The 20,460-nt window shown below is 35.9% G+C and overlaps 2 protein-coding genes across 25 annotated transcripts; both read left to right on the top strand.

The window, feature by feature from the left end:
* The first annotated feature begins 112 nt into the window (after nt 1–112).
* Nucleotides 113–15,625, top strand: LOC111280421 (binding protein). 22 transcript variants are annotated; one of them, XM_089757323.1, is made up of 33 exons: nt 113–384; nt 2,700–2,903; nt 3,010–3,191; nt 3,617–3,743; nt 3,866–4,084; nt 4,399–4,615; nt 4,692–4,837; nt 4,944–5,089; nt 5,590–5,739; nt 5,848–5,896; nt 5,996–6,187; nt 7,088–7,270; nt 7,511–7,665; nt 7,745–7,871; nt 7,995–8,144; nt 8,234–8,293; nt 8,467–8,603; nt 8,898–9,015; nt 9,112–9,246; nt 9,366–9,562; nt 10,222–10,378; nt 10,548–10,694; nt 11,079–11,159; nt 11,261–11,923; nt 12,020–12,094; nt 12,648–12,727; nt 13,424–13,475; nt 13,572–13,658; nt 13,752–13,795; nt 14,035–14,097; nt 14,176–14,321; nt 14,631–15,061; nt 15,152–15,625. In XM_089757323.1, the coding sequence occupies exons 1-33, from the start codon at nt 292–294 to the stop codon at nt 15,200–15,202; spliced, it is 5,064 nt and encodes a 1,687-aa protein (XP_089613449.1). In that variant the 5' UTR covers nt 113–291; the 3' UTR covers nt 15,203–15,625. The 22 variants fall into 22 exon arrangements, 20 of the variants coding, with proteins under 20 accessions (XP_089613449.1, XP_022723522.2, XP_089613447.1 ...); XM_022867787.2 differs by having other exon boundaries at nt 14,173–14,321; XM_089757321.1 differs by having other exon boundaries at nt 8,234–8,377; nt 14,173–14,321.
* Nucleotides 15,626–16,375: 750 nt separating this feature from the next.
* On the top strand, nt 16,376–19,439 carry LOC111280422 (Calcium-dependent lipid-binding (CaLB domain) family protein). 3 transcript variants are annotated; one of them, XM_089757335.1, is made up of 5 exons: nt 16,376–16,512; nt 16,933–17,090; nt 17,667–17,762; nt 18,565–18,822; nt 19,274–19,435. In XM_089757335.1, the coding sequence occupies exons 2-5, from the start codon at nt 16,980–16,982 to the stop codon at nt 19,334–19,336; spliced, it is 528 nt and encodes a 175-aa protein (XP_089613461.1). In that variant the 5' UTR covers nt 16,376–16,512; nt 16,933–16,979; the 3' UTR covers nt 19,337–19,435. The 3 variants fall into 3 exon arrangements, with proteins under 3 accessions (XP_089613461.1, XP_089613463.1, XP_089613462.1); XM_089757337.1 differs by having other exon boundaries at nt 16,380–16,512; nt 16,959–17,090; nt 19,274–19,439; XM_089757336.1 differs by having other exon boundaries at nt 16,431–16,572; nt 19,274–19,437.
* The last annotated feature ends 1,021 nt before the right edge of the window (nt 19,440–20,460 follow it).

Genomic DNA, 20,460 nt, shown 5'->3' with positions numbered 1-20,460 from the left:
AGAAAGGAAATAAAAAATTCAAAGGATAGGAGCGGAGCACATAGAAAACGAGAGAAGATGGAGTCAGCATTTGGGGGGAATTTAAGTTGCATTTAGAGCTCATTTGGGGTCCGTGTTCGAATCGAAAGACCACAACCCCACCCCCAGAAAAGAAACGAAACCCAGAACCAGGAAAACCAAAGTCCAAACAGCCAAAACCCCTTTTCTTTTTCCTTCTCTCTTTCTTATCGAGTGAGCGAGTCCATGAGCTGAGCGAGCGAATTGCCTTGTGAATAGAAAATAGGAATAGGAATGGCACAGAAGGTGGAACAGCAGCTCAAGGAGGTGGGATCCAAGCTGGAGTCTCCTCCCGCCACCAAGGACGCTCTTCTCAAGCTCTTAAAGGCACGCATTCTTCCTAATTTCTTCCTTTTTTCTTTTACGGGTAATTTAGGCTTTTCTTTTTCGTTCTTAACAAAAGAAAAAAAAAATACTACTACACTGCATATTTTCCATTAGTCGTCTCTGTTTAACATGCTCGCCTGGAGAGCTACGGAAAGTAGAGAAAACGAATTAAACCTCAACTGCCCTTTTCTTCGTGGAGTTCTGTTTGGCCTTCAATTTAATTACTTAATTCGACTGAGCTTCCTAGTTCCCCTAGGGTTAATTTAAACTAAGCGTTTTCTTTCCCTAGTATTTTAGGTTTTAAGGGTGCTTTCACGAATTAGCTTTCTCAGAGGAAGTTTGTTTGTAATTGGTTGCGAGTTTCAACAAATTTGGTTGAATTATGGTTATTTCTACAATTCACGAGGTTTCATCTGAGTTACATGTTTTCCACTTAATTGAAGCTAACTTGAGTTTTCTACTTGTATTTCATGTGCTTATTTGCTATATGATATATTATATATTTTGGGCAGCCGTTTTTTGATTAAATTCAAGCTATTGGTAATCGGATTAGGATGAAGTTGTTTTGTCTCCAAACATGTTATGGTTCTCCTAGGTAGTGAATCAGGGCCTAAATCAGCAGCAATGTGCTATGCCTGGAGACCTGGACTGTGTTTGACTTTTTGCTCTTCAAGTTGGAATCTGAATTGTGCACCATAACATGTGCAACAAATGTAATAACAGAGCCCTTAAATGTTACCCATGCACGAAGATAATAGATAACCTGTTCCACACTTCAAGAACATCAGTATGCCACAAATCTTTGGTTTTGGGTTCCCTTTCATGGATTACACCCCCTCGTTTTCCATAACAGGTTTTGTACCCTATGGGTCTGGTCTTAGTTTGGAATTGCTATTGTGGTTTGAGAAGGGCGTTAAGGGGTATTGTGGTGCACATAATCAATCTTTAAAAGAATTCAACCTAATTCAGAATTAGTTGGGATTGGCTACTCTAATCAACTTTCTCCATTCTGTTAGATTGAGGTTTATATCCTTACAATTCTCTGTAGAAGCTAACTAATTTTTAATGATGTCAACCCATGTAAAATTTTGTTTTACCGTCCCTCCCTCTTTCCCTTTTTTCTACTTACGTTGAATTACTTTTTCATAATGGAGTGCCCATTGCTCTACTTTGCTTATGACTAAACAATCAATTTGTCCTTCCTTTCATTTATGAATGATTGATTAAGTTTCCTTTGATAAAACAAATGCCTGACAATGAAGTAGTTAGGTTACTCAAAGCATTGGCAAATAACTATTAAAGGATTTCTCAACTTAACCGAACATAGGGCAGAGTGATTTTATTGAATATGAATTGGTTTTATTTTTGTAGTGCATGCTGGCAGGTGCTTGAGATCTCTAATGGTGAACCTATTATTTTGTTAATGAGATGAAAAGGCATCTTGTTTTGTGTGAAAGTAATGGTAGTTCTTTTATGTTTGTTGACTCAAATTTACTGGTGATTAAATGGAAAATGAATATATTTTCATCCTTGAGTTTGTTTGGACCATGGGTTCTGCATTTGATTTTTCCAAAACTTTTTTAAAGGCATGACTATGATAGCGGCTAAACATGTATTGGTATGTAACGATGTTGTAAAGAAACCAGTACCTGTGCTTACTGAGGAGTATGTAGAAATAGAGTTTATCTTTAGTTTGAAGTCTATTATAAATAAAAATGAATCTTATTGGACTGCTCAATTTAATATTTTAGGCTATTATGGCTGATAGATTACCTTTTGCTGTTACCTAAAAACTGCACAAGTTCTTCCATCATTCTTTTTTCTTTTTCCTCTTTCATTGGGAGGTTGGGTATGTTAAAAACCCTATAATTCTTCTGAATCCACCAACTATTTAGGTTGATTCTAGCTCACCCATTGTAAACTGTGTGGCTCATTGTTTCCATCTGGCCTGAGACTGTGTGGGCTAGACACTTATTCTAAACTATGGTGTAATATAGAGGCTTCTTTTTGCTAAAATCATCCAAATGTTCTCAATGGTTGTAAAGCTGTTTTTCTCTGCTTTCTTTCATTATTTGCCTATTTTATTGATATTTCACATATCATTCTTTATCATGTTACTGACACATATCTGGCATTGGACCTATGTGCCAAGACAAATGGGTGTGTGGTAATATGTGCTGTTTCATAATACTTGTACATCTTGTTTGATACATGCACTTGCTAATTTTTGTATTATATGTATATCAAAGTCAAATGCAGACTTTTAATTTGGTTATTTAGTATATATTGTGAATATTTTGTCCTCTAACCTGCAGCAAGCTGCCACATGCCTTTCTGAGCTTGATCAGTCTCCACCATCATCGATAATGGAATCAATGCAGCCTTTGCTTAATGCAATTGTTAGGCCAGAACTGCTGAAGCATCAAGATAGGGATGCCAAACTTCTAGTTGCAACCTGTATTTGTGAGATAACTCGGATAACTGCGCCTGAAGCGCCTTATAGTGATGATGTTCTAAAGGTGCTTTTCTTTCGTGGAGGTTGACTGTTTGTGGTCTTGATTTTTTTTAAAAACTAATAAATTTTCAACTGAACTCCTGTGTGATTGATATGTGGCATGCTTTCAGGATATTTTTCACTTGATTGTTGGAACTTTCAATGGATTAAGCGATACCAGTGGTCCATCATTTGGAAGGAGAGTTGTCATTTTGGAGACTCTTGCGAAATATAGATCATGTGTTGTGATGCTGGATCTTGATTGTGATGATCTGGTGAATGAAATGTTCAGTACATTTTTTGCTGTTGTCAGGTGTGTTTTATTCCATTATTTATTTATTTACTGTTTTGATGAAAGTGCTTCTATTGAGGGTATCATTTACTCATTGCTTCTATTTACCAAAAAGTTTTGTGTTGCATGCAACATGAATACTTTAATTAATTTTGAATGGTAGAAATTTGAAATGGCTGTATGGTAAAATATGATATTGTTCTTAGTGTTTCACTTCATTGTGATGACCAAGATATGCCGTCAACCTCTTAGTTCTTGGATGTATCTTTACCATAGAATAATGCATCTATATATGCATGTCTGTCTTCTGGTTGGGTTGGTGCGTGAAAGTTTCATCTCCCCTTAAATTGTGTTTACAGTAAGAATCTGCAGGTTGTTTATAGCTTTTTTCATTATATTTTTTAATTATCGTGGACTGAAAGAATGATTTTTACTACATTTTGCAGGGATGATCATCCAGAAAGTGTTTTATCATCTATGCAAACAATCATGATCGTCGTGTTAGAAGAGAGTGAAGATATTCGAGATGATCTTTTACTTGTTATATTGTCTGCATTGGGTCGTAATAGAAGTGTAAGAATTTCTTGTATGCTATCTGCTTACTGCTTACAAATTATGTGGCTGCCTTTTTGCATTCCTTAGAAGCTATAATTCTTAATTGGAAGGGAATTTATTTCTGGAATCTGTAATCTCAGGATTTTACTCCAGCTGCAAGGGGACTTGCTATGAATGTCATAGAGCAGTGTTCAGCAAAACTTGAAGCTGGCATAAAACAGTTTCTTATATCATTCATGTCCGGAGATAATCAGTTAGTAAATAGTGAAATTGACTACCATGAAGTTATCTATGATGTTTATCATTGTGCTCCTCATATACTATCAGGAGTTGTCCCATACCTCACAGGAGAGCTGTTGGTATGAACATATTAAAAATCATTCTTTTTTCATTTTGCTAATTACTTAACTGGTTTAGGTTTTGTTTTCCACGTTAAGCCAAATTTCTTTGATATTTAGAGGATTCTTTATATTCTAAAATAAATCTTATAATGCTTTTGGGGATGAAATGTTTGTAGTTCTGGAGAGTTTAGGTTCAGCTTTTGCTGTAATGGGGGACTTTGCATTTCTATTATTGATTAGTCATAGTTTTAATCTTATGTTGGGAAGATGAGTTCAAAGATTGTTGATGCTGATGAAAATTTTCTGAGGTGTGTAAGTTCCAATATCTGCAGACTGATCAATTAGACACTCGTTTGAGAGCTGTGAGATTGGTTGGAGACATCTTTGCTCTGCCTGGCTCTACTATATGTGAAGCATTTCAGCCAATATTTTCGGAATTTTTGAAAAGGCTGACTGATAGAGTTGTTGGAGTTCGAATGTCTGTCCTTGAACATGTTAAGAGCTGTCTGTTGTCAGATACCTTGAGGCCTGAAGCTCCTCAAATTATCTGTAAGTTTCTTTTGGTTGTTTACATATTTATTTGAGTGTTAATTTGCTAATTTTGATCTTGTTCTACATTTTCTAGCTGCCCTCTGTGATCGGCTGTTAGACTATGATGAAAATGTTCGAAAGCAAGTTGTGGCTGTAATTTGTGATGTTGCTTGTCATTCTCTTGTTTCCATTCCAGTTGAGACTGTAAAACTAGTTGCAGAGCGTCTTCGGGACAAATCTGTATGTTCGTTTTTCCTGTACTTCTTTGACTGCTTTTGTTATCCCTTCCGTATCCAGTGATCATTATCTATGGCATTTAACTTTTTATTTTGTTTTGAATTTACAGCTGCTTGTTAAAAAATATACTATGGAAAGGCTGGCTGAGATATTCAGAGTTTATTGTGGTAGCTGCTCTGATGGCTTAATCAATCCCAATGAATTTGATTGGATACCTGGGAGGATTTTTAGGTGTTTTTATGACAAAGATTTTAGGCAAGTCATTTTAGATATCTTGCAACCAATGATTAATTTTGCACTTGTTTAAAATTTATCTCATTATCTATCTTTGTGTTTCCTTATTATTCAAAGTTTGGTTAATACATTTAGATCTCTCAAATATTAGGAAAGATTGGTAGATGTAATAAGGGATTATATAAGCTTAGCTTTGGAGGTATGCTATATCTTCAACTCCTCATTAATCTTTGCCAAATAATATCTTCAATCAAAGCCATGAAAAAGAAACTGAAAATCCTGTTTGTATAAATTGCCTTCTCTTAATTATTTATTGTTTTTTCTTGACTGTTTGTGCAAGTAGTTATTAGGATGAATTAGTAATCCATTAAATTATTTTTATTAGAAACTTAGTGAAATTTTTTTCCTATTAGTAAAATGCTTGAATAGAAGATTTAAAGTGTTTTCTACGATGTCTCTTTGTTGTGTGTGTCTGGTCTGGCATAATCATAGCATTTGTAACATGTAGATCTGCCCTGCAGGTCAGATACGATTGAATCTGTTTTATGTGGATCCCTCTTTCCCGCTGAATTCTCAATCAGAGATAAAGTTAAATGTTGGATAAGAGTTTTCTCAGGTTTTGACAAAATTGAGGTCAAGGCACTTGAGAAGATGCTGGAGCAGAAGCAAAGGTATCTTGTAAATGCTTTGGTATATGGCTTTCTAGTAACTTTCCCTTTTCAATTGTGTGTTTAATGGATTGTAAACTGATTTTCAGGGGATTTCCTGTTGGATTGCAGGTTACAGCAAGAGATGCAGAGGTATCTCTCTCTAAGGCAGATGCATCAGGTTTGAAGTGTTGAATGATGAAATAGTATCCTAAGGAGCAGAAGTTAAATTTCAATGAACCCTGTCAAGCTTAATTAACTGGTTTTTACTCCAATGCAGGATAGTGATGCTCCTGAAATACAAAAAAAATTTTTATTTGGCTTCCGAATCATGTCCCGCTCTTTTTCTGATCCTGCGAAGGCTGAAGAGAGTTTTCAGATTCTTGATCAGTTGAAAGATGCTAACATTTGGAAGATTCTAATGAATCTACTGGATCCAAATACCAGCTTCCATCAAGCTTCTATTGGTCGGGTAGGTTGCAAGATATTGACAAAAGCAAAGTAAATGGGATGTTGCGGAGAGTGTCTTTGCATTTTGAACCCCTTTAAGTAGGCATGATATATCACACCAAATCCACTTATGGAAACTTGGAACTTATATATTAAAGGGTAAATAGAAAAGTTTATAGGATTTTCTACCTAGGAAGTCTAACTAACAAAATATGAAAGAAGAAAATGTAAAAGCAAACTAAATACTTCACCTTCACTGCTTTTGTTACTTAAGTGTCTGTATCTTCTTTTCTGGCCATCCCTCTAGCATCATTGTTACTTATGCTATGACTGCCATCATTCCTCAAGTGGCTACAAGCAGATGCTGCTGTCTATTATGACCTGCAATAACCTTCTGGTGCCATAATTGCCACCATAACTAATTGACAACTTTAGTTACCATCCTTTGATGCATCTGAAGTGTGCAGATCCCCTTAATGTGACTGGTCAAAAAAGATTATCTCCCAACCATGGTTACTACTGCAATTTTATTTTCCCAAGGAAAAAAAGTAAGAATAAAGAATCTATTGCTTCTCCCACTGCCTCTGATGACGCTTTTCAATAAAGCATTGTCTGTAGCCTCTCCGTGTTAATATTGTTGTTAAATGGTAGCTTCTATCCTATCTGTATCTTTGAAAATTGACTGGATGGGTACTTTAATGATGAAGTCAACTTTTGCTCCCACCCAATAATGGTGGCTGCCCTTTCTTATAGCCTACGTTGAGGTTTATGTTCTTGTCAGCGATGTAGCTTGTAGTTGAACTTTTTGATTTGGGGGGAAAAATGAATTGTGACGAGTAGTTTGACACTTGGAATCTAGCTTTGTAATTTTTAATTTTTCTCTTTGTTCAATTTATCTATTGTATATCTTCGTACTTGGCAGGATGATTTGCTTAAAATACTTGGTGAGAGGCACCGACTCTATGATTTTCTCAGTACGCTCTCTCTGAAGTGTTCTTATTTACTTTTTAACAAGGAGCATGTGAAAGAAATCCTTGTGGAGGCTACTGTACGGAAGTCTGCTGGAAATACAAAATACATTCAATCTTGCATGAATATACTAGTGGTAATAATTGGTATCTCTATGAAACTTGTTTTTCTGGGTGCAAGCAAGTCCACTTGTGCATATGTGTGCGGTCTTTGCTTTTTTGAGTGTCTGTCTTTTCCTATGCTCCCGTTTACAATGTTATTAAGAGTTTGCAATGTTAATGTCTTCAATAATAGGTCCTATGAAGTTGTTTATGTTCTTTTTCTCTTAGAAACGTATTCAAGTTATGTTTTTAAATGTCTCTTGGTGGCTTTTCAGATTCTTGCGCGCCTTAGTCCATTGCTATTGGGTGGAGCTGAAGAAGAGCTGATTAATTTTCTGAAAGATGACAATGAAATAATAAAAGAAGGCATTTTGCATGTTTTGGCTAAGGCTGGTGGTACCATCCGAGAACAACTTGCGGTTTCATCAAGGTGCAACTTTGGAATGCTTGACTTGTTGGAGTTAGTTCTTTACCCATATTCTTACTATCTTCCTAATGGTTGTTTGCAGGTCAATTGATCTTATATTGGAGAGGCTTTGTTTAGAAGGTAGTCGAAGACAAGCCAAGTATGCAGTGCATGCACTAGCAGCAATTACAAAGGATGATGGGCTCAAGTCCCTCTCTGTTTTATATAAGGTTACAGAATACTTCATGCATCAGTAGTTATATATTTGAAATGTTTGAATTCTAGAAAAAATGTATAAATAGCATGTTCTTGATATATTTGCCTAACCTGCAGTTTCTTTGCTCAATTTGCAGAGGCTTGTGGACATGCTGGAGGAAAAGACACATTTACCAGCGGTACTTCAGTCTTTGGGATGTATTGCTGAGACTGCAATGCCTGTTTTTGAAACTAGAGAGAGTGAAATTGAAGAATTTATTAAAAGCAAAATTTTGAGATGCAGTAATGTATGCCATGTGAGATGCATTATATTCTTATATTATTTTCTGTGACATATTTATTAATTTTCATGCATAAATCTTCTTCATTGCTTCAGAAAGCAGATTGCAGTGCAAAAGAATGTTGGGATGACAAAAGTGAACTTTGTCTGTTGAAGGTTGTGGATTGTTGTAATTTTGTTATGTATTTTCATTTCAGAAAAAGCGATTTCATTATTATAAGTATCTCACAGAACATCCAGGTTTCAGTTTTTGATTTACAAGGCTTTTTTGTTTTTATAAATTTTTTATGATGGATCTCTCATCCTGTTCTATTGTTTTTGTGCCTCAGGTATTTGGGATAAAGACATTGGTTAAAAGCTACTTGCCTGTTAAAGATGCACACCTTCGTCCTGCTATCGATGACCTTCTAGGACTCCTTAGAAACATACTTTCTTTTGGTGAAATATCTGAAGATATAGAATCAAGGTACTATAGCTCACGTCGGGATGCTTCTCTTTCTCTCTCTCTCTCTCTCTCTTATTAATATTTTGTGTAGCTATTGAATATCTTTGTTGAGTGGTGAAAGAAGATTCAAAATTACGACCTAACATGATTCCTTTTTTTTTTGGCCTTTCACACAGCCGTCCCCAGAGTTATGGGATATAAGGCTTAGTTTGTTGTTGTTGTTGTATTGAATATCTTTGTTGATTTTACTCAATTGGTTGGAATGTGTGCTTGTTGAAGCTTAAATTTCACGCACAAGTTTTAACTGTCTTACAGTTCAGTTGATAAGGCCCATTTAAGGCTTGCTGCAGCCAAGGGAGTTCTTCGTCTGGCACGGAACTGGGATCATAAGATTCCTGTTGACGTCTTCTATTTAACCTTGAGGACCCCAGAGGTGAAATAATTTATGAAATATAGATTATTGATCTTGTTTTCTTCAACTTTTCTTGTTCACTTTTCCTTTTTCTTCTGTTCTTTTCTGGTTTTCTAGATCTCTTTCCCTCAGGGTAAGAAAATATTCCTCAGCAAAGTTCATCAATATATAAGGGATCGGCTCTTGGATGCAAAATATGCTTGTGCTTTCTTATTTAACATACCTGGATCAAAACCTCTTGAGTTTGATGAGGTTTTCATGCTGAACTTGATTTGTTTAGTGTAGTTTTGTGTCCATTGTATTTTGTGATTCCATTATGACACGATTTGTGAATTTTGCTGTTTTTTTTTCTGTTGTGTTTGAAATGGCAGGAAAAACAGAATTTAGCCGACATCTTTCAAATGTATCAGCAGGCAAAAGCTCGGCAGGTTGCTATACAATCTGATACAAATTCCTCAACATCATATCCCGAATACATCCTGCCTTATTTGGTCCATGCTCTTGCTCATCATTCATGTCCCAACACAGATGAATGCAAGGATGTCAAAGCATTTGAATTAATATACCGGTATATGCATTTCCTTTAATCTGTCTTCAGAATTTGCTTTGAGATATGATTTCAGTTGTTATGGTATAAATGGTGTTATCTCACATTGGTTAATTTTGGGGGTTTATTGGACCTTGTGTTGAAGAGTGGCCTCTTCAACCAAGACATCTGACTTTGAACCAATGGATAACTAACAACTTGAGCTCTTTACCATGCTAAGGGATCATATGTGAAGCTAATTGGCATCAGGTTGTGAGGCCCAACCTGAAAATAGGGTTATAGAAAACCTCAAATTTAACTGCGTTTGGTTATAGACTTTTGAATTAAACTAAGAAGATTAAAAATAAAAGAGGTAATATTCACCAAAAATAAAATTAAATTAAAGACGTAATCAACTTTTTATATCTATATTCTGATTGACTAGCTGACTTTATATTGCCTGTTGTTATGAATCCTCAATCCTAAATTTTATCTCTTGCCAGTTGCCACCGTTTTTGAGCAGCCTTTGGTATGCTATTGCTCTCATTGCTGCAACCTAATATCATAGATTTTGTACTGTTGGGGTTAAACTATTCTAAATGATTGGATTTTTGTTGTTGGTAGAAATAATTACTTGGTACTTTGTATTAATTGAGAATGTTTATATTCATTGAACTCTTTGTATATTCTGTATTTTTCAGGCAATTGTACTTTGCTATTTCTATGTTGGTGAATAAAGATGAAGATGCCAAGTCAGAAGCTGGTGCCAACAAGGAGAAGGAGAGTATTTCTGTGATATTTTCTTTCTTTAAGAGTATCAAGCACTCTGAAGACATCGTTGATGTGACAAAATCGAAGGTTCAGTGAGAAGTTTATTTTTATATTAATAATTACTGTTAGCCAATTTTTACTATTCTTTGTATAACTAGTTGATAGGTTAACAGTTCTGCCTCTCTTGATAACGAGAAAGTTAAAGCCCCCTTCTTAAAAACAAAGATGCTGATTTGAATAATATTTATTTCTTCAGAATTCACATGCTCTCTGTGACCTTGGACTTTCCATCATGAAGCGCCTAGCCTATAAGGAGGAAGACTTCCAAGGGCTTATACAGTCAGTCTCTCTACCTTCACTCCTTTACAAACCATATGAAAGAAAAGAAGGTGAAGATTCCTTGGTAAGACTTTAATTCTATTTTTCTCATTTTGTCCCATATTTGGTGCTTTCTCTTGGGGAATATGCAGTGTCAAATTATCTGAAGCTCTCAATGCAATTGGGCAGTGATAGGAAAAACTGTTCCTAATGGTAGCACTTTTACATGTACAACTATTACCTTGAGAGACTGGATGTCAGCTATTTATTCAGTAATGTGTATAACACCCTGTTTTATATGTGGTTAATCCACTTGTCAATAATATGAACCCAGTGCAAGCAGGTTTTATGCTTCAACCGTGCAATCACGTGGTGCCAGTGACATTCATGTGTTTCTTCATTTGCAACATACTTGGGCTATATTTTTAGTACAATATTGTTGATTATGGCTCTTGCATGTTTTTGATAGGTTGGCGAAAGGCAAACATGGTTAGCTGATGAGAGTGTCCTGTCTTACTTTGAGTCCCTAAAGTTGGAATGCGATGGAACGGTATGATATATATTCCCTTTCATTTATCTATCGAGTACTATATGTTGTATTTAGTGTTACATTGTTTACTAACTTTTCCTTCTCTGTTGACCACACATTAGGTTCATACAGAGACTGCCAAGGAAGAGGCTCTCAAAGACAGCGAAATAGATGGAAATGAAGTGCCTCTCAGTAAAATGATTAAGCAATTAAAATCTAAAGGAGCCAAGGATGGAAGGGCAAAAAAGAACAAGTCTATCTCAGCAGCAGCAAAAGATGCTGAAAATGATGTTGATATTTTGAAAATGGTGAGGGAAATAAATTTGGATAGTCTAGGGATGGCCAGTAAGTTCGAATCAAGCAATGGTCATAAACATTTTCCTACCAAGAAAGCAAAATTGGAGGAGCATCAGAAAGGTAAAAAGAGAAAAGTCAGTGGTGCTGCTTCTGTCCCAGTGCCTAAACGCAGGAGGTCATCGTCTGCTCATGGTGCTTTCAAAATTTCAAAAAGTGCTTCTAAGGTCCCTTCAAGAGATTCAGGAGATGATTGGCATGAAGTTAAAGATTTGTCATTTCAATCTACAGAAATGGACATAGATAAACTTCAGGATTCAACAGATAAAGTGCCACTCCAAAAATGGAAGGTGAATAATGAATTGGACTACTTGGTGTCACGCATTCAGAAGAAAAGTAGCATGTCATCAAAAGGTAAAGGCAAAGGCGAAGGCTCTGATTGGGGTCAGGGTGACGAGGCAAAAGATGAAGCTGATGATGAAAATCTGGAGGTGTTTTTTGACTTGGTTTAATTTGCTGTCCGGGATGAACACATTTAATGTTCTCATGATTCTCACTGTTGTGAATCTGTTTTATATCTCATGCAGGAGTTAGACGCCACCAAGTCTGCAGCTGGATTTAGCAAGAAGCAGAAGAGGAGGAGCATTGCAGGATTAGCAAAGGTCATTGTTTTCACATCTCTTTAATTAACACTGTGGAGCTTTCTAGTTGATGCTGTTGTATGAAATAATACAAAATGGCTAATCCATTGGTATTCACAGCTAAGTAAGGAAGGAAAGATAAATCCTGCTGGCATTTATAAGGTGGTGTCCTTTGAGCAGCTTCCCAGCACTCTGCCTCTGGAATCTCCACCCACCTGCCCCCCAAACCTCACCCCCTTTCTGCCTCTTTCTTTATGTCTTGGCATTGCTTGCATGCAATTTTAAATGCTTTTGCTAGAATTACTCATGTTACAATATTTGGAAGTGCACTCTGCACCCACCCTGCTTTTCTCTCACTCTCTCTCTGATGTTGATATTTAGGAGAGATACATAACATATAGATTCATCTATTCTACCTTCTGCATTTTGTAAATATATTGTGGCATTGTTCGTCTTATTAGCGTTTTCTTAACACATTTAGAAATGAATTTTTTTTACTGTTCTAATCCTCTTGGTTTCCCAAAGTGTTGAGCTCTTTGTTCATTATCTGATCTTCTTTGTTTCCTTTGTTCAGTGCACAACCAAGGAAGATAGAATCGATATTGCAGACTTGATTGGTTACAGAATAAAAGTATGGTGGCCCATGGATAAGCAGTGAGTCCCCAAAACTTTTGCTGTTCTTTGCAGCAGAGTCCAGAACTATTCCTGTGAATCATTCTGTGAAATAGATTGATTGTCAGTCTCTATCTCATTCATTGTAATTCCCACTTGATTTGTGCTGCATGCGTTTGAGAATTCACTGGAGGCTTCATTTGGTTACAGTTGAAATTCTGAAAATGAGTTTGTGCTCTTGGTAGATCTGATATGGCCATGTCAACTTGCTCCTTGTCAGATTTGCAAGTTCATCCTTTTTATTGTTTTACTGAGGGCCAAAATTTATTCTAAACAGTGTCCTGGTCTTACAGCAGCTTAAATTTTTAATTTTATGTCTAGTATTGTACTTGAACCATTGTGCTTATTTGGTCAACTTGTCAGTTTCCCTGTGAGTATTAATTTATATGTTGTGCATGATGCTACTCTGTAAAGTTTCTTGTTCCATTCAACTTGCACTCCACATTGTTATAAGTGTTAGCATTATTCTATTTGAACAGGTGCAATATCATTTTGCATAACATCAGTCTTGATGACTGCTTCTACAGCAATGTGGCCTTTTGTCCCTTGTTTGAAAATTAGAGATGTTATTATGAACCTACTAAGGTTCTAATTTTGTTTAAAGAAAATATATTTCTTAAAAAAGGATGCAATTATGAAGGTACTCTACTGATTGTATCTTACCGCTGGAAACAACAGGTTTTATGAAGGTACAGTTAAGTCTTATGACCCTATAAAAAGGAAGCACGTGGTAAGCTGCACCTTTTTCCCTGCTTGAATGCATATGTGAACATATGTGCCTCATGGAACCAACTATTAATCATATGATTTTTTTTCTTCTTATTAGGTATTATACGATGATGGAGATGTGGAAGTACTCCGTCTGGAAAGAGAGCGCTGGGAGCTCATTGACACAGGCCGCAAGCCTGGAAAGGTTAAGACTTCATTTCTTGCATTTTCTATCAATGCTAAAATCATTTTAATTTGTGAGTTTCTCTCATATCTCTTTCGCTTGCCCTTTTTACAGAAGGCAAATTCATTGAAAGTCAGCAAGGGCCCTCTGAAGGATGCGTATGTGCTATCAACTAATGCAGTTTTTAGATAATTCTGTTGTGAATTTCACTTTGGTGTGTAGTTGTGTGTGTTTCATCCACTTAGTCAAAAAAAAAAAAAAAAAGAATGAAAAAGATATGCTACTCATATGCAACATCACTTTCAGATTATGGTATTTGTTTTGAGGATGGCTTATTCTCACATATAGTAACAAACTCTTATGTTGCTTGATAACTTGGTTGTTTTACAATTTACAGGTCCCCTGGGCAGAAAAGTAAAAGCTCAGATGGTTCACGTCAGAATAAGAGTTCAGTAAAGATGTGAGTAATAGCTATCTGAAATGAAGCTATTTTCCTTCAATTGGATTGTGAATTTAATTGATATTTGATTTGCAGAAGTAAGGGGAAAAGAACTCCAAAGAAAAACTTGACGGCTCTAAAGAGCATGTTGAAAAGTAACTTAACTAAAGCTGATGATGAAGAGAAGGCTAATGTGTCAAAGTTGAAATCCACTGCTGCAAATAAAAGTCATAAGATGAACTCAGGTATTGTTCATTGATTTTCATAACTATTCTCTAAGCTGTTTTAATTTCTGCAGAATGTGCATTGCGCTAGAAAGTTAGCCTGCATTATTAACTTCTGTATCATCTAATGGAACTGTGATGTAACTTAATGTCATTCAGATTGAACGTTGCTCTATGAACTTCTTTTATGCTTGAAAGCAACATTATTTCTGTAACATTTAGGATATATCACTTGAAAACTTGTGGAACAAGTGTGAGATGCTGTGTCCCTATTTCTCTCTCCCCGTTCATTTCATGTATTTAAATGTATATTGCTGTCCTTTTTCCCAGATGAATCTGAAGGAGGAGACACCGAAATGGTAGATGAGAACCTAACGGATAGGGAAGAATCTGAGAAGGAAGTGGCTTCAGTTTCCCAGGGGAGATGTTCAGAAGACACAAAGGGAAGCCCGAATAATGCTGAGGAGTTGGCTGAAGTTAAATCTGATGCTGATGGGAATCTTTCTGAAGATGTAGATAGCATTTCAGAAAATGCAAAAAAGGTGGATGAGGAACAGAAATCTCATTTAGAAGAGAAAGCAGCTGATGAATTAAGTGAAGACTCAAGAGATCCTGCTAGTAAAGCAACTGAATCAAAACCCCAAGAGACTCAAAAAAGTGATCATATTGAGAGTAAATCTCCAATTTTGAAGAAATTACAGAAAGGATCCTCGATGACTTCAGATGCTGTGGATTCAGGGATTTCTGATGATGAGCCCCTTGTAATTACATCTAGCGATGTGTTTGGTAAAGTTTCGTCTTTGTCTTATATTTTAATTATAATAATTATTATTATTATTTATCAAATGCAGAGTAAGTGGAAGCGTAAAGTTGGGAAATCAGGGTCCAAGCGAGTGCTCTAGGGAGTTGAACCTCAATAGCAGTCTTCCTCTGTAGAAGTGGGAAACAAGTGGTGCTGTGTCAGATCAAGTGCTCAGAAAGAACCTAACAAGATCGCAGAAGAAGATGGCTTGGCTAGACTAGAGCCTTGTAGAAAATGTACTGTAAAGTAACACTGTGCTATAGGCATTCCCACAATTTGGAGGAAAACATTAGTCCTTGTCACTTGTCAGAGTCGGGGCAAGGATGGATGGATGGATGGATGGATGGTGTAGGTGACTTGGGGTAGCCGGTAGATGGTAGAAGATTGCAAGGTGTAGTTGAATATAGCTTGACCGCCATGAGCGACGGATAGATAGGGCACATGTACAGTTGTATTTGGGGGATAGTTTATTTGGTTCAACACCTAATATAACATCCATATCAAATTGATTATTATTTCACAATTGTATGTTCTGCTTGCTGTTGGCTGTGGCAACACCCAACTGTTTGTATTATTGTGTCTAATTCAAAAATGGTACGATTGAAGTATTTATGTGTGAATGCGCGGTCATAAACAAAGAAAAAAAAAGAGCAAGGAGGAGGGGTGAATGTGGGCTCCATTTTTATTGTTCATTCTTCAAGGGTGAAAGCATCGGTCATTGAATTGAACGCTTGCCAACCGTCAGATGAGTGTGAATGGTCATACTCGATAGATATTAGACAACGTCGTGCACTATCAGGCATCATTCACCACTTAGGCAGTGGGCCTGGTAGGCAGGCAGGCACCCAAAACAATTTAATCAGTACCAGTAACAGTATCTTATTAGATTACGTTTGGACTTGGAAGTCTCTCCTCGTATTCAGTGGATTCATCAGCTCAAACCTGCCTAAAGGATTAGCTGCCTTTTGAAAACCAAAACAAAAATGAAATAAAGAATTAAAAGTTTGAATTGGATGAATAATTTGTCAGAGAGAAATGAAAGATTAGATTTTGAAATTTGTAGAGAAAATCCAATAACCGGAAGGTATTGTAAAGAGCAAGTCAGAGTCAAAGACCCACTAGCGGCAGTTGGAATAATGAACAACAAATTCAAAGGGAATACCTGGTCTGGTCAACTCCATGACATAAGGAAATTAAAACCCTGACCAGGCACCACCTGCATTTTTCACGTTTAAGACCTTATTTATACGTGAAAAAATAATTTCATATCTGTGTCTGTGGGTGTCGGTTAGTTGTTCTTTTTCTTTTCACTTCCATGCTTGTATTGTCTCCCTTATTGTCCCTGCCTTCCTTGTCTGCAATTTAAGTTTAAGCACAAGCTTCGTCGCCTTCCACAGCCCAAAAAAAAAGGTCATCTCTCTCTCTCTCTCTGTGTGTGGATCTGTTTGGCAATTGGCATATCTTTGATTGGTTTGTTTCTTTTCTCTGTCTGTTTTCCTCATTTCAGCCAATCTCACGTATCACCATCCCAATTCATTTTTAACTAAACGTTTAACGAATTCTTCTTGTCTTTTTTACGATTTTAGCATAGTATAGCCTTGCCTTTCCTTTTGGTTTTTTGGCCGTCTGCAGTCTAGATGGACTATCTTAAAAAGGATTTTTATCATCATAAATTCATTATCATCTACTCTATGCTATGCCTATCCTCTGGCTTTCTCTACAAATTATGGATTCCTTATTTCTGGGATAATTTCTTATTCCATTGTCAAATTCAAAATAATTTTTCTCATGGATTTTTTTTCTCTTGGTTGGAATTTCGGTTCTTTGCAGTGACTTTTTCTTTTCAAAAGTTTCAGCTACTGTATAATTAAAAAAAAATGGGGGAGTTGTTGGGACTGCTAAAAGTGGTAGTTGTGCAAGGTAAAAGGTTAGTTATCCGGGATTTCAAGAGCAGTGATCCTTATGTTGTAGTCAAGCTCGATGATCAGGTTTGTTTAGCCTCCTTTCATTTTGCTTTTACCATATTTGTCAATGTCCTTTACTGACTGTTATTTTTCCTTCAGTCAAGTGAACTGTTTTGCTTTTGCTGATTTATTGTCCTATAAAATTGATGATATTCTACAATTCTCATATAATTTGCATCACTGATGTTTTGCATTGGCAATGCTACCTCTCTTTAGTTCATCCCACTATCCTGCATCAAAAGTTAATGGTTTATGTCGCTTTATGAATTATGAACTGATGTTAAAAGAAAATATAGGGGGCACATAGGACAAATTGATTTGCTGTTTTCTCTTATGTTTTTATCAGCCATAAAGAGAGTTGGATTCTCCATTGTTTCTAGAAAAATGGACCATGTTTTCAGTGCCATTTTTTTTGTAACAAAGGCTTTGCAACTGTAAGCAGGCAGCATTTTTATGCCCCCGACTATCTTTTCTCTCCTTTGCTTTTGATTGCTTGTACAAGATTTATGTGTTTCATTTACTTCTTATATAAATATATATAATTTTCTCTCACAAATGAAAATTTTGAACCAACTTATGTCTTCCACTCTTCCACTCTAGGTGGCAAAGACTAAGGTTATCAACAGTTGCCTCAATCCAGTATGGAATGAAGAGCTCACTTTCTCCCTCACTGATCCTGTTGGAGTTCTACATTTGGTAAGTTTATGAAATTTGTACTCTAAAGTATCTTTTCAACATATTTGTTTGCCTATCTTATCCTAACCTATGATAGGAAGTTAGGAACCAGTACTTTTGTTCACAATTATAGGAACTATAATTCTTTTGAACGTTTCATTTGTTCTAACCATTGCCAGGTTTTTAAGGATTCTGATCTGTAGTTATCCTATTCAAGTTGGTTTGATTAGAATCCTGGTATTTGCATGCCATGTATTTACCTTACCTTTTCTTTTGAAGCATTCGCTTTGGTTCACCTTTTGCTTTATGGTCCACGACTGCCTACACCTAAATTTATCCATTTGCCAGTGTTTGTTAGAGTTATATCTATATTTGCTGAATGTTGCTGAGTTGAAATGTTATGAGGCCATATGGAAGGTAAAGAATTAGAGAAATTTATTACCTGGAGATTCCTCTAAATAGTAGGATATAATTGAGGTTTTGTCATCTTGTTGATTTTCGCATGCTTTCCACTACCTTCTATTTAATATAGTTTTCAACTGTTCTCTTAGTTTCAATGTGAAGCAGGTAACAACATCCAGCATGTAGTAAATATTATATTGTTTTTGGTTTCATTTGTAAAGCAGACCGGATTATATCTGCCAGAGCTTATGCTTGTAGCTTATGTTATTGTTTTTTTTTTTTTTTTTTGTTGAAAAAAGAAATTATTATAGTTATATGTGGCTGAAGAAATACTTTGGAAGATGCTAATACCATCGTTAGTAAAAAATAGATTTTTACAAAAAGAATTGATGAAAAATGCCTTTTTTATTTTTTTCCACAGGAAGTATTTGACAAAGACCGTTTCAAGGCTGATGACAAGATGGGAAATGCTTATCTAAAGCTTCAGCCACTGGTCTCTGCAGCTAGATTGAGCCATGTTGTCCGAGTTTCTTCGGGTGAGATGAAATTGAGGAAGGTTGTACCTGACAGTGATAATTGTCTTGTTAGAGAGAGCTGTATTAGTTGTATAAATGGTGAAGTAGTTCAGAGTGTTTGGTTAAGGCTTTGCGCTGTTGAGTCTGGAGAGATAGAACTAAAGGTTAGTCTAGTTTCCAGTGTAGATTAGTAGTACCAGCTTTGTATTAGATAATAAGATCATAAAACATAGGTGGTTTGAAACTATTTCTGCTGGAATGGAAGGTCGTTTTTATAAATACTTGATTATATTTTTAGCCAAAATTGGAGTTCAGTATATCCTTTCTGAATGTAATTTGTAGAATAAGCGTTTCAGCAATTGGTTTTAATAAAATGGAGAGAAGAGGGTCAAATGTAATGTTTTCAATGGTAAAGGAGTAGTACTACTAAAACTGACAAAAAAGGAAATTAAATGAATGATTCAAGGATTCATCAAAATTAATCTTAAAGTAACACAAAATATCATTATCAGCAATGTTTCCTAATCTTTGATTATTTCCTTAAGGTCCATTAAAATGCCTCGTTGGATTATATTTAATTGCTTGCTTTTAATGTGATAATTAATGTGATGTCAGGGTTCAAGGAAAATGGTTATTTGCTGTTCAAATGTTGCATGTGTTATTGTGGGTGGCATTTAATTTCAGGTTGGAAGGATCAGAAGCTGGTATAGGTTTGGTTGTATTTAAAGAACATGTGTGAGACAAGACAACCGATTAATTTAATTAAGTCGTTCAAAGGTCATGTGCTCAATCCTGCTGATTTGGAGGTTATGTAAAAGACTAATTAATGTTGTTGATATTACTGTTCATGTTTTCGAATGTTGTTGGAACAGAGATGAAGTGATGTAATTCCTAAAGAATTAATACTTCATACAAAATATATTAGTATCTCAAATTAATTAGGGAAGAAATGAGAGCTGCCTATATTTGTGAGGCCGGACAACAACTTTCATTTCAAGGATCAACAACAACTTTCAATCAATAATATATACCAATAAAAACAAACTGTGGATTGTATTTTTGAGGCCGAAGTCTGAGGTTAACATTTAATACCTTAATTTGGTTTTTAAGTTTTAACCGTTCAAAACATTGGGAATTCCAAAATAATAGACCAAACTGCGCCTCTCATTTTGGGACTGTTTTCTTTTGTTGTCACCAAACCCCCAGCGTCGTCACCTTCAAGTTCAAGGCTTCCGTTTTCTTTTCCAACAAACATCATTTTCGTCTTCAGGGTTGTATGTTCCCACATCAGGTTTCCTTTGCAATCATTTTCATCGCTATGGGTCACTGCACGCCATTACCAATGCCAATGCCAATGCCAATGCCATCTTAACTAAGCCACCTGCGCTAAGTATAATTAGTGGGATACAAAATTCGACTGGTTTTCCTGTCCGTCGTACCTACTTTTACTGGTTTTGTTGGAGAATAGGAACGTCCTTGGCACCACCTAGACCTATTTAGGGACTAGGCGTGTCATGGCCTTGCAGAATAACCTTTACATATCATCGATCATATAAACTTTTAAAAGGACAATTACATCTCATATGTTTATTATTGTATTAAATACTTACTATATTCTATTTTTCTATGTTATATATATATATATTTGTGTTTATGATTGTATCAGATACCTACTATATTCTATTTTTCTATGTTATATATATATATATATATGTCATCAAAGAAATCCTCAAGTCAAATATGAACCATAGGCAAATATATATATATATATATATACATACCATTAACATGTGCATTAATTA

The sequence above is a fragment of the Durio zibethinus genome, chromosome 28 (assembly GCF_047325235.1).
Source record: "Durio zibethinus cultivar Kanyao isolate XHJ-2024 chromosome 28, ASM4732523v1, whole genome shotgun sequence".
Taxonomy (NCBI): domain Eukaryota; kingdom Viridiplantae; phylum Streptophyta; class Magnoliopsida; order Malvales; family Malvaceae; genus Durio; species Durio zibethinus.
Note: the sequence above shows the minus strand (reverse complement) of the source record. Positions and strands in the feature narration are given on the sequence as shown.